This window comes from Sinohyriopsis cumingii, chromosome 9 (assembly GCF_028554795.1).
Source record: "Sinohyriopsis cumingii isolate HCF-2022 chromosome 9, ASM2855479v2, whole genome shotgun sequence".
NCBI lineage: Eukaryota > Metazoa > Mollusca > Bivalvia > Unionida > Unionidae > Sinohyriopsis > Sinohyriopsis cumingii.
In genome coordinates, this window is record NC_142969.1 from 20439308 (window position 1) to 20452993 (window position 13686).

At 34.8% G+C, this 13686-nt stretch overlaps 1 protein-coding gene across 1 annotated transcript in view; it reads left to right on the forward strand.

Moving 5' to 3' along the window:
- Positions 1 to 10731: 10731 nt before the first annotated feature.
- LOC149791356 (uncharacterized) overlaps positions 10732 to 13686 on the forward strand; it is a 44617-nt gene continuing 41662 nt past the window's right edge. The window contains exon 1 of the mRNA XM_089969897.1: positions 10732 to 11373. Within this exon, the coding sequence (XP_089826023.1) occupies positions 11154 to 11373 (220 nt within the window). The 5' untranslated portion in view covers positions 10732 to 11153. The remainder of the gene's footprint in view (positions 11374 to 13686) is intronic.

The following is a 13686-nucleotide window of genomic DNA, read 5'->3' on the forward strand; positions in this document are numbered from 1 at the left end:
TTCGTTCCTATACCATTTTCAACAAGAAAGCGTAATGTAAAATTCTCGTCGATGCATCAACTGATATCTAAGGCGCCTTAGCGACTGACTTATTTCTGTCATTTCCAGTTCATTCCATCACCTTACAATAAAGCTGGTATCACAATCGAAAGTGTTGTGTAAATGATTAATTTTATGACTGAGGCTTTTCCTCCCGATTTGCATATCAATAGACATTATTTTGAAACCTTTGCCATAGATGTTACCTTTATGCGCCTCTTTAACAATATATATATATATATACAAAAGGACAGTCTTCAATTGGTGTGTGTGAGTGTGTGTGTTTTGAATTTTTAACGTAGCTTTAAGAATTTTTCAGTCATATTGCTACGATGTTTGCAGTGTGACAGTTTATAGTGATGTCTAGCAATTTGGAATCATGCCGTAGACATGTAGCATGACGTCCCACACAGTCACATTATCCTGACATCAGGCCGACCAGTCATAACACTAACCTCTTAATGCTGAGCGCCAAGCGAGGCAGCTGTTAGTACCATTCTTTGGTATGACTCAGCCGGGGATCGAACCCACGACCTTCCGCTTCTGAGACAGACGCTCTACCCACTAGGCCGTCGCCAACTGGTTGCTCAGACATAGTAGAAGAACATTACATCTAAGGTTAATGTTTTCAGTAGTTTCTACCTTCCACTAAGCTAGCCATTTGTATTTCAAATAGATAAACCATAATTTACCATGCTGTTCATTTCAGATATACAGCAGAATCATAAGCTTTCCCATCAAGTAGCCATTTTTAGGGTATCATGTTGTTCCAAAATTTGTTTTACTATCCTTTCGATGGGATGTAACGAGTCAAACATTATAAATTAGTGTTTAGTGTCAAGAGGTCATTCTTTTGTGTATTGCATGTCACACTTGAACAGAAATTAGATTTGTCTAAATTCGTATCAAGAGCATGGATGGGATTTCCTTCCTTCAAAAAACAAAGAAGAACAAAGAAGAAGTGAATGATTTTAGGTTATGGAAAGAATGAAATATTTAACGAATATTATTCTTATTTCTGTCTATATTGTATTAATTTGCAATTATCTTAACCTTTTTCTCTCTTTTTCTCTCGAAGGTTTCTGCGCCACAATACCCCTTGCCGTTTACAACGGGAGTCGACATGGACTATTTAAGGAGTACATCTCCCCTTTCGCCCTACATTGTCACATAACTATACATACATATGAATTAATAATCTGTACAAAAGACGGAGAAGCAAATGATGACATTATTTAGCCAAATGGTTAATGAAAAACATATATACAAAATGTATTAAAAAGAAATGAAAGCAGCTTGCGACGTAAGCTGTGTTTTTTAATTTGCTTCCAAGCCATTGTAAAGTATGTATGAAATGTATTTATATTATAATACTCAGCAATGTACCATGCTTTACATTAACAATCACGTTTGTGATAATGTGTTTCTGAGCGGAGTAAGTCTGTAAAGACCCATGTCAATGCTTGTGTGAGAATGTGTATATTTTTATTCATTTATTGTCTGGAGGTGACACACAGCTAAGAAGAAACCAAATTCTTAGCAATCTTCACAAATGAAAATGGCAACAGGGAAATATTAGAGGAAAGTGTGAGGAGATGTCTCCAGAATAATCTACGCAATTGGTACTTTTGAATACTTGAATAGGATACATAGCCAGCGATTGATGAAAGCTTTTCGAAACTGTATCTTGTTCGAGCATGGCTGAGAAGAAATTAATTCTGATATTGTAGAGATGCAATCTATATTAGGAAAATCCCATTATATCAGTAACTATATTAAGCATTACTGTCCTCAGAATCCTAGTGATGAAGAAATACTCATGTTAAGAAAGAATTGTTTCGTTGCTCAGTTTCATTGATTACTTATAATGGGATGAATACGGGAATATTAGAAAACAGGCATTATTCAGGTGAGTTATTACTTCATGTAATGCATGTATAGTGGGATGTGGGAGATAATCACAGTCACACGCATTATTACCCAATATAACATGATATTTAATTGTCTACAACTCTCGGATACCATATATCATGTCAGATTATGACGCAAAGGGCTAAATAATGTGGCATTTGCACCGGTTCTAGTTCTGATCAATGAGAAATATATTGTCTCTGTAGCAAAGGTAAGCATAGTAAGATATGAATAATACCGCTGTTTTCAAAGCACAAGCTTTAATTTAGAGATATTGTAAAACTTTTAGGAATTAAACTTGCAGCGGTAACAATGTCTTACCTTGCTTAATGTAAACCCCACAATCGATGTTACCACTGCAAAACAACATGCGATGACAAATACTGTAATTGTGCTATTGAACAAAATGTGGTAAGGAAGTAGGTTTAAGAATTACATAAAAAGTCTGAAGCATCGAGTTTAAGAAGAGGGTATTTTATCAGAGATTTATTTTAGTGGAAGACATAGAAAAAATTCCAAAAGGAAATAAGCGATTTTAGTGGTAGAGGAAGAGACATGCAAAACGCAACCTGTTTTCCACTTCTTTCATAAAGAATACATTTCGAGATAAGTTAAATAGGCTTAGAGACATAGAGTAGATGGCACAGCCAGTGCAAAACACAATGCAGCTTTACCATCATACATGATACTGGAGATGCTGGCAATACGCAATCAAGGGGATATAATTTGAATGATAGTAATAAATAACGTAGAGGAACTAGACAAGACAATAATGAATTCACTAGAATAATTATTGAAATTTGCCTAAGCTAATTGTTACAAAGTGAGGAAGGTGGAACTTATGAAGAACAAATCGTCCAAATGTTATTCATCTCAGAAAAACAAAGAATTTAAAACAAGTATTTGGAGGATACGAGAAGGCTACCAAGGTTTTTGAATTAACATTAGAAGCTGAGATATAAAAAAGTCATAACCAATAAACGAAGATTTGAAGAATAAATTCAGAAGAAAAAAAACAGGTAATTGTGAAACAATACATTATAAAATGAACTAGACAAGCTAATTCATGGTGTCAGATTTAATTATAAATATCAAATAAATGGATTTAATAGTGAGCAAAAAATACGAAATGGTAAAGTCACAAAGGAGAGTTATTAAAACTGTTACTCAAGAAAGATAAAACTTATAGCAAAAGCGTTCATTGTCACATAAATTGAAATGAAACTATCATGTTGCTCTGTCTATAACGATTTTGGAAGTGGTATTGTAACAGGAAATGGTTTTAGTGGAGGAGATCCACTACCTCAACTCCAAATCATGGTGAATCATTTATGCCAAGTCAAAAATGCCCTGAAACAATTAGCAAAATACTTATTTCGTTCAGATAAAAAGGCAGAATCAGCAATGCCTGCAACTATGGTGTGTGAGCTTATCGAATATGAGTGCTCACGAAAATAATTATATGCTTTGAAAAATGTTATTTTACTTGTTTTTGTATCATTGGGTTTGTTATTTCCAGCTTTGATCAAAAACGTAGACAGCGCATCTAGACGAAGCACCATTATCATAATCCTTCTGTACACAGTGTTTACCCACAATGTCTTGAGTTTTGTTCTGTTTAATGTCGTGTCGTGCTGCCACAAGCTGCTAAAACGCTTTTGGAGTAACATATTTTATTCCCTCTGTATTCGTGTTATGTTTCAACCTCAGTTTAAGCGCTGCACGTTTCATTATGAAGTTAATTGGTAACAATAGGACATTCGCGACCAGCACTACAGTCCATTTTCTGTCTGAATCTGTTATGCACAATCGAAACTTTTACCATGATGTTTGCATCTGTTTCAAAATCTTGCCGTCCTAAAAATAATAGTTCCATTAGATGTGTGACTGTGTCTGATAATATCGAACATATTGTATAAAATCTAATACTTTTGATTTAAACTTGAAGTACCTGTATCTGTTAGACAGTTGCTCTCTTGAAGAGCACAATATGTCTAAGCCTTCGCCTCCACATTGACAGACATCAATTTCGTTTAGTCACTTTATTTTATATTTCCACTCTTCATCAATAGGAACTTCGGGGCCATGAAAAAACATATAAAGACAGCTAATGCAGCATAATATAAACGTTCTACAAAGTCGAGGTGTGCAGTTTAACGTTCTTCTGGCTCATCATCGATCAAGTTTTTGTTTTTTGCGTATCAAAATAAATTGACACATATCTATGCTGTAGTTATTTGATTACAATGAATGGCCATCTGGTATATGTGTTTTAAAAGCAGGCAATGGGCCATAAATATGAAGTTTGTTTAACTTTCTCCCTAACTGGTTCGTTTGCGTGTAGAGAATCCTACAAGTAGTTGTTAACATCTCCACTGCCCAGTTTAACTGATTATACCACATTTCATATCACTCTGTGATCTGTATCTCTTCATGTGTTATTATATATGACAGTTTAAATTTCTGAAGTCACAGCTCTTTAGTGGTTTATGTGTGAGAACGCAGAATTTCACTATAACACATTTGTGTGACGTTAAATAAGTTTGGCAAAAAAGAGTATATTGTAGCTTAAAACTGTACTGTAGGACAAGAACATGATACCGTACTCTTTATTTTTAAAAATCCAAAGTTGATTTACCTACGACACCGTTTTAGCTGTTTTCAGCTAAACAATTGGTACACTATTGTTTATTGGGTGTTCGCGTACTAACGTGGTCCTCAGTTTAATACTTGTCCACTTTCACATGCCGTTTACGTTGATATTTCTGTGATACTGCTTTTATTTCTTTACTGCAGTACTAGTTGAATCAGATTTCATTGAATCATTACTTTCATTTTTGGTATTGATTTTTTCGTTGTAACATTTCATCTAATGAATTGTTCTCTGCTTTATCTCTGCTTTATTCTTAACAGTTAACAACTACAGTATTTCCAATGACAGTTCTACTCTGAATTGGTAACGACCTTATGGTCTTACCCTAAGTAACAGAAAATAATGAGAAACAAAAAGCTTTGAAAAAGTCAGCATTTGTTTTTCTCTACAATACAAAGTGTAAATTTGAAAGAACTTACAGTATTGTGAATTAAATGCCAAATGCTGTTTCACGCATTTTATTAACATCACATTTTGAATATATTACTTGCTTTTTCTTGAACGCACTGATTTTTCTCATCAAATTATCAGCTGTAAACAGTCTTAAGAAACATTTAAGGATATTTTATTTATTGCCAAAACGGACGTTTGAAAACGCTTGTCATTAGTTACCCGATAATGACAACTGGGAGACTGTAACGTGTAATACCGAAAACAAGCCACAAACTATATTTTTCAAAGAATAAACTTGATTTAAGTTAAATTTGATTTATTATTGAAGTTTGTCAAAGAGTAAAGAAACAAAAAATTGGCAGCTGCACAAAGATCAATGAATCGAGGGCCAGTTGGCATGCTTTCGTTGTGACATTGAAAGAATAGAGTGTTTATGTGCACATCAGAACAGAAAAAAGTAGTATACAATTTGAATTTGATGTGAATATGGTATCAAGTGTGAATATAATTAACAGAGTTGCATGACATGTATTAACATAGCATATTCATTTGCTGTATTAATTATCCAGCTCTTGACTTCCTATTCAAATGCATGGAGTCGGATAATCCATTAACAACGGCACGAATTGCATGTTATTAAGCATTTATTGGATGATGTTAAGAACATTTAAGGACCCAGCAAATATGTTGCTTTGTAGCGTGACGTTGTAGCTAGTGTATCATGACACATCAGAACATTGCTGTTTTTGTTCTTGTTGTTTTGGGTTCAATACCACTTCACAACGCGATAGGCTATACATTTTGGCCAGTATAAGTGCTGGAGGAAGAACCAGGGAAATCACCAAGGGAAACTACTGACAAACTGTCGTACACACAAATGGACTGAGTCCGAGACTCGAACCCACGCTGACAGAGGTGAGATGGCAGTGATCTGTAAGGGCTCGCGCTTCATCCCACTCGCCCACCCGGGCCCGCCGCATCAGTAGGGAAAATCACGTTACAGCATTGCATGTGTTTATGTAGTACTCAGTAAGAAAACAAATCAGAATAAGATTTCTATTCAAACGTATTTGCATTCTATGCAATAAAAAAAGAAGAAATTAATACTATTTAATTTTTCGTTCAAGGCGGTGTACAACAAGTTAGTATTTGCATTGTTGGTTACTGCGTCTATCCCGAGGTATGCACGCACGTTTGCTTCTTCGTATTTCGGTCTCGTCCACATTATTCAACACTATAAACACACAAATAAGCATGGACCTTATACCATATGTATCTCTTGACTGTATAATGGATATTAGATGACTAAATAGTTTTTGCCATAACATTTTGTATGATTAAAGTAGATACGCTTGAAAGTCATTGCGCAGATATTAGACAGCTTGTTGATAACAATTATAAGTGTTGTCGATGGAAGCCTACAGTTTCCAAGCTGAAGTCTTTACAAAATAGGCATATAATTTCGAATGGAATGTCAACACCCAGGCAAAGACATTTATCAGGGCGGACCAGTAAACATAAAAAACACTTGGTAAGCGAGCACATATTTAGAAGACACTTGAAATAACGTAAAATTCACACAAAGGACAACTGCACTCCTGCAGTTCGTTGGATGATTGGCAGTCTTGCAATATAATATTTGTACTTAACACGTTAACATTCTCCAACAAAGAACTAGAATCGACATTTGTTTTCAAACTGATATTTATTTCTACAAAACATTGATTTGGCACGAATATCATGGCAGCAGCGCATTTATCCATATGTGACAGGTTTGAAAAGGACGGCCGATTTTTTTTAAATAAAGACTCAAAAGCCATGATGGACCATGTTGTATTCCCTCATTACTTACAACACTACATGAAACATCCACATTTGACTGACGCTGTCCATATTACCATATTACAACAATGAACAACTTATTGTGTGCGCATGCTAGCCTTAAACCTATTAACCGATCATGTCATTGCACCGATTACAGCGACTGATGAAACAGTTTCGGTAGCTTGTAGATTATTTCTGACTGATTTATATTATTCCTACATAGAACGAATAAAAATACTGTTTTTGTTCTTGCAGCATGTGTGGTATACGGCCTTAAAAACGGTATTTTGTGCTACCGCCGGTAGACTTGTATGTCTTTAATAAATTCTAGTGGACACTAATTATAGGAAGCCCAGGCAGCATGTTCCCCAATCATATGTCACATGCTTCATACAAGAAGTTTATCGAGATTAGCATTGCAAGTAGACGATCTTCCTAAGGGTCAGATGGATATATGGGTTAATATATTAACAGGTTACTATTTTTTCAGCAACTTCTAAATAAAATGCCACCTTTGATCAGCACGATCAGGCAAATCAGATCATTTTTTTGCATACTCGCTGGGCACTTTGCTTAGGACACACGAAGGGCCCAATTGTAAGTTAGATTGGTCCAGGCGTCCGTCGGGCTATCATATTTTGTGATCACTGTTTATGTGGCTTCGGCGCGTCAGGTGATAAAAACTTTTTTTTTCTTAGGCAGACCACATAAATCAAACTTTATTGCAAATTAAACATGGTACCTTATTAGGAATTTTGCCTAGGAAATTAAACCTAGACGATATAAGAGAGGAAAATCTATGATTATATATATATATATATATATATATATATATATATATATATATATATATATATATATATATGTATATACCACAGTGACTACGTGAAAAAAGAAGGTATACAATCAATGTTTATCCATATTTATTAAAGAAATGTGCAGAGAGTTCCTGATTGCCTCAGTTAGCAAAGATGTCAAGTCCCTGACAAACTATGGTGATTGCACACAGAAGGTATTTTAATATCTGTGCTTACTGCTTAAACACAAAGTAAAACAATTGAACAAAACCAGCAAAATGGGGGAAATCTGGGTAGCATTAAAAATTAAATACTCTTGCTATAAGACTTCTTTAAAACACGGTTCCTGTTGTAAGGCCAGTTTGGGCATAGATTGAGCCAGTTGATTAGTTTTAATGGAATTATATGTAATATGTATTTCATTATAAGTCAGTGTACTCTATGGACTGTACTTGACATTAATAAGATGTATAATGACAGAGTACTGTATTTGACATTAATAAGAGGTATAATGACAGAGCACTGTATTTGACATTAATAAGAGGTATAATGACAGAGTACTGTACTTGACATTAATAAGAGGTATAATGACAGAGTACTGTATTTGACATTAATAAGAGGTATAATGACAGAGTACTGTACTTGATATTATTTTATGTTTGTCTCGCAATAATGCGTACTAATATATAACTTTCATAGAATTAGTTATTATTAATGATTGATCGAAATATTTACAGCGTGTTTTGATGTGATTCAACCAAATTTTAATATAACTATTTTTCACAGGTTCTTATTTAATATCATCAAAATGTATTGTATGTTAGAGTGTGTTAGTTTTTCCAAGTTAGGCTGATGTGAATGACATTCGTGATCTCAGTTTCTTTGCGTTATGATCAGAAGTTGCAAGCTTAAATACGCCCATACTTGTCATCAACACATGAAGAAGAAATACATTACATTATTTTCAGCCTAGTGGTTAGAACATCCGCCTCGGGTGCGGAAGGTCGTGGGTTCGATCCCCGGCCGAGTCATAATAAAGACTTACAAAAATGGTACAAACAGCTGCCAACGTTCACGGTCACTGAGACTGAAACGAGCAAACTGGTTTCAGCACAAAATCTCGAACCGTCCACTATGTAAAGTTGCCAAATTTGTAGGTGGCTTAAACATTTAGTGAAGAAAAAGTTTTCTTGTTTGTTCTCAAAAGGTTAGAGGTCAAGGTCGCTCTGAATGATAAAAGAAAAATGATTTTCAGACACTGACTTGGGTTAGTCACCATCTGCGGTAGCTGAACGTTGCGAATGGCTTCCACCTAGAGTACGGAATAAGCCTTTTGAATTTTGGGTCGAGAGGTAAAAGGTGAAAGTCAGAGTGATTGAAAGAGACTAAAATGCTTTCTGCATAATAACATCATTCGACATTTCAGACCAGAACCAAACTATCCAGATGACTTGTTCTTAAGGTACGGGAGAAATCTATGGATTTAGGGGTCCAAAGATCAAAGGTCAAAGGTAACTGTGACTGTGACCGAAAGAAGAAAAAGAGTTCCATCACAAAACATTAAGATATTTCCATAGAAGGCTTTTAAACATGGGTCAGGAATATAATGTGTCATTCGTAGCACCTTTATCAAATTATCTATTGATGTTACTGACGACGGATACGAGGATCTTATAATGAAAACCATAGACAGGAAAACCTTTATATAAATAAAATTGTTCAAATTATGGATTTGATAGATGGATCTGTAAAAGCATGTAATTTTTATAATTAGTATTATGGAATGTAACCCCACGCCTAAAGTTAGGAACAATTTGAATTGTAATTGGTACTATTTCCTGCAAGAACTCAGTCGTATTTTGTTTTTATAGGCCTTGCTTACAACTGTACCGTAGTTAATTTTAAATCTACAAAACAATATATGTGAACCGAATAATCGTAAGATGCGCACACACACAAATGACAAAATTTGATTTTGTAATAAAAATGAGCAGTTTCATAACTATCAAGCCATGTTGGAAGACTAAATTACCTACTCATTAATGTCTAAAGAATTGTTCCCAATTTGTCAAGGTACTTTCAACTGTTTGAACGACCCTCAAACTCAAGCTAGAATTATATACTTTAAGGGAACTACATCTGCTGAAAAATAATCATAGAACACAAATAGATAATTGTATGAAAATAAAACGAATATCATTTTGATGCAAATGTCAGAAAAAAATAATTTTCCGTTGGCTATCACCGAATCTGTTGAGAACACGCCCCGTTCACCCCACGGGTTTCCCATGATCACTGAATAATTCTTTAACATGAAGGTGTGATGCGGCAAGCCTTTGTCCAGTTGGCACGATCTATCGCCTGTGTCGATTCAAGATTCGGCTCTCTGGTGAGTCTCGGCTGCTTTATTTAAGCTAGCACCTGCAAATGCGTATTTGAAAATATTGAGATTTGTGCTTCATTTTAAACATTTTAGTATTTTCTGAACATGGTGTCAGGTCAATATCAATTCATTCTCACAAGTATCGAACGTAGGTAGATAGTGTTAATAATGACTGTATTATATATTGTAGCGTCAAATTGTTATTTTAACTCAATGCATATTAGGATTAGACAATGGGCAATATGGCTCACGCTTGGCCGATAAGGCTAAGCTGTCGTGTTCTTCTGGATATTAACAGATCTCTGCACAATAAATAACGATCTCATTGCTCAGCTTGATACAAAATTAAAATGTTGACCCGTTGCTTCTTTACACTTAAATCGTTCTCAGGATCAAAGAGGGAGTGTTGCGCAGACAAACAAGGGTTGTCGCTAACAACGTCATTTATATTTATGCTCTTTCAAAATGCTTTCGAAAATCAAATATCTTCCGGATTCAGCTGGAACGTTGGGGTGTTATTTTGTGTATACGGTTTTTTTCCTTTGAGATTTATGAATAGTGGCTAATGAACCCATTGTCGACAATGTTATTCAGGTAGTCAAACTGGAGAAGACTAGGAAGTACCCCGCGTGACACGAACAACAAATATCACATGGTTCTCTACCATGGAGACCAAACACAAGATGATAAATAGATATGAATTCAATTACTGGGAGCATAATATATGACTAGGTTAGCGAGATTCGTGGAGAGATTATATCTTCATCGATATATATATATATATATATATATATATATATATATAACATTCATTAATTCCTTCAGCTGCGTTCGATTTTGCGAAATTACAATTTTAATAGATTGCAGTTTACATAAGAAATTACTTATATTAAATCGCATATTAGGCAAAAGTCGGTTATCGCACAGAAAAAGAAGAAAGGACATTGTATCAAGGTACTTTCAACTGTTTGAACGACCCTCAAACTCAAGCTGGAATCCTCGATTACCAACAACGAAAATCCTTCCCACAGACATTGTATTTAACTGGATTCATCCGACAAGAGAATCTGTTAGGTTACAAAACGTGAGATAATCTCATACGTATAATATTCCACTCCCTTAATATCGGAGGAAGAAATTGCAAAGCTCCAGAATGGGATTCGGAGACACGTCATTGCTGTGCAAAATTGTGTTCATTTTGTTGATTCTTTGTTTCATCATTGACCTGATCGGATTTGCCATTCCCTTCTGGTACTCGAAGGAAATCGCTGTCTTAGGAGTAAATTTGAAGAATTACGGTGGATTGTGGGATTTATGCCTTGAAAGCGTCGGCGGCAAGTTTTGCACAAGCATAACAAACGAAGGCCTGGAAGGTATGGCAGATACTTATTTAGAACGTAAATGACGATTATGAGAATGAAGTTCACAGTGCTAGAAGATTTTTTGTTAAGGACGTAAATGACGATTATGTGGATGAGGTTCACAATACTAGAAGATTTTGTTGTTAAGGACGTAAATGACGATTATGTGCATGAGGTTCACATTACTAAAAGATTGTGTTGTTTTTGTTGTTGTTGAGTTTAATTATAGTGGCGTGCGCACAATTGTGCATGTGCCACTTTTTTCTGACTGCACCGCAGCCTGCTAGTTGTTCCTGGGAAAGGGGATGGTGCCACCTCCCCCAGGCTTTTATGGATTCAAGGAACCCTGATAGTTTGGCCTCAATCTGTGGGTCCATACAGGTCCCTACAGTTGAATGTTTGGCTGTCATTAGTGGGAAGGAGAGCTTGGGAACGGTCCTGCTTGCTTTACATCGCTGGTTTCTTGTTGCATTTGCCTGGTGTTTCTTGGCGTTGTTTTTTCTTTTTTGGTTTTTTTTTGGTTTTTGTTTTTTGTTTTTTTTTTCCCGATTTTTTTTTAATCTTTCTTTTTTCTTCTTCAAAATGTTCTAAAAGGAGGGGGATGTTCTATGCTGTTTATAGAGGTTCTTAATAGATATCATGTATGAAGAGAGATTTTCAAGGTTATTGTGGTATTGCTAATGGAGGTGTTTAGGGTGTGTTTCCTACGTTATATTATTTATAAGTTTTTAGATATTACCTCTTTAAGTTATTTATTAATTGATGTTTTTAGAGATTGAATGTTATTTATACTTTATTTAGCAAGAGACCTGAGTTAATGATGTGTTGTTAATGATGATACTGACTACGGAATGGACAGTATCAAACAAGCCACCTAAATCATATTCTCTCTAATATCAAGGATAATAACCTATATGAGTACAGAAACTTAACATATACAGCAAGCAAAACCGTTAATGTTACGACAGCAAATTGTTGTGAAGGGAGAATACAAAAGCAAAAGAGGAATTAGATTTCATTATGTAAACGTCTTGCATGTTTAATTCGTTCTTTTTGTTCTGCTGAAAAAGCCCCATTTCGATTAAACTCGTTCCTTCCTCTCTGCTATAAAGCCCCATTTCGATTAAACTCGTTCCTTCTTCTCTTCTATAAAGCCCCATTTCGATTTAACTCGTTCCTTCATCTCTGCTATGAACCCCCATTTCGATTAAACTCGTTCTTTCCTCTCTGCTATAAAGCCCCATTTCGATTAAACTCGTTCCTTCCTCTCTGCTATAAAGCCCCATTTCGACTAAACTCGTTCTTTCCCCTCTGCTATACAGCTCCATTTCGATTAAACTCGTTCCTTAAACCCTTTTTCCACAACAAAGGTAAACCTTGACATTTTTTGTAGACGATATACGTTTCTTGGATTTGGTTTTTTACATTGCTGAAGGAAATGGATGAAATGAATTAAAATTCTTTCTTAAAATAAATTTAAAGAGCAAACTCATATTATATAATACTATAGTTGTTGTTATTCACTAATTCTACTTCGGGCAACTTGGACATTCTGAATAAATGGTTGAATTTCATTGGAAATCAAATATGAAGGTATTTAATGGTCTTGGGCTGAATGAATACGCTTCACTAAAAATCCAATTACGCCTGGAATAAATTCCAAACACGTATCTGCATGATGTTAGGATATGCAGTTCTGCATTTATCCTATGTACATATTTCAGCTTTCAAAAACAATTGTAGACCATTGTATTCAATAGACTCTTTGGTTTCCAAACATGAAAAACTTTGAGAAATATATGATGTATAATATTAAAGTTTAAATTAATTTCATTTCGACTTTTATTGATATGTATAATTCCCAGTCTTAGTGTGGGGTTTATAAATCCTGGAAAAAGACAGACATTTAGCAATAATCATCAAATAAGTCTCGTCACTTCTAAAGTATATCACTGTTACATCATTTCAGCATTGAGACGAAAATAAATGCTGTCCCACAAATGATTGAATTCCAATGCCAGCATTTTATAAAGCTTTTTCTCAGCTTTATGTGATCGAAGACTGTGAGAGAGATTTTACAATAGTTTAATCACCGCTATCACCACCACTACTTGCAATAATAATAATAATAATGATGATGATAATAATAATAATAATTATTATTATTATTATTATTATTATTATTATAATTATTATTATATTGATAGCAATAAAAACTAATGTATCCATTGATAACAATAATAACCAATGTATTCATTGATAACAATAATAACTAATGTTTAATTACACACAATAAATAGGGACTGATCACGGACACATTAGATA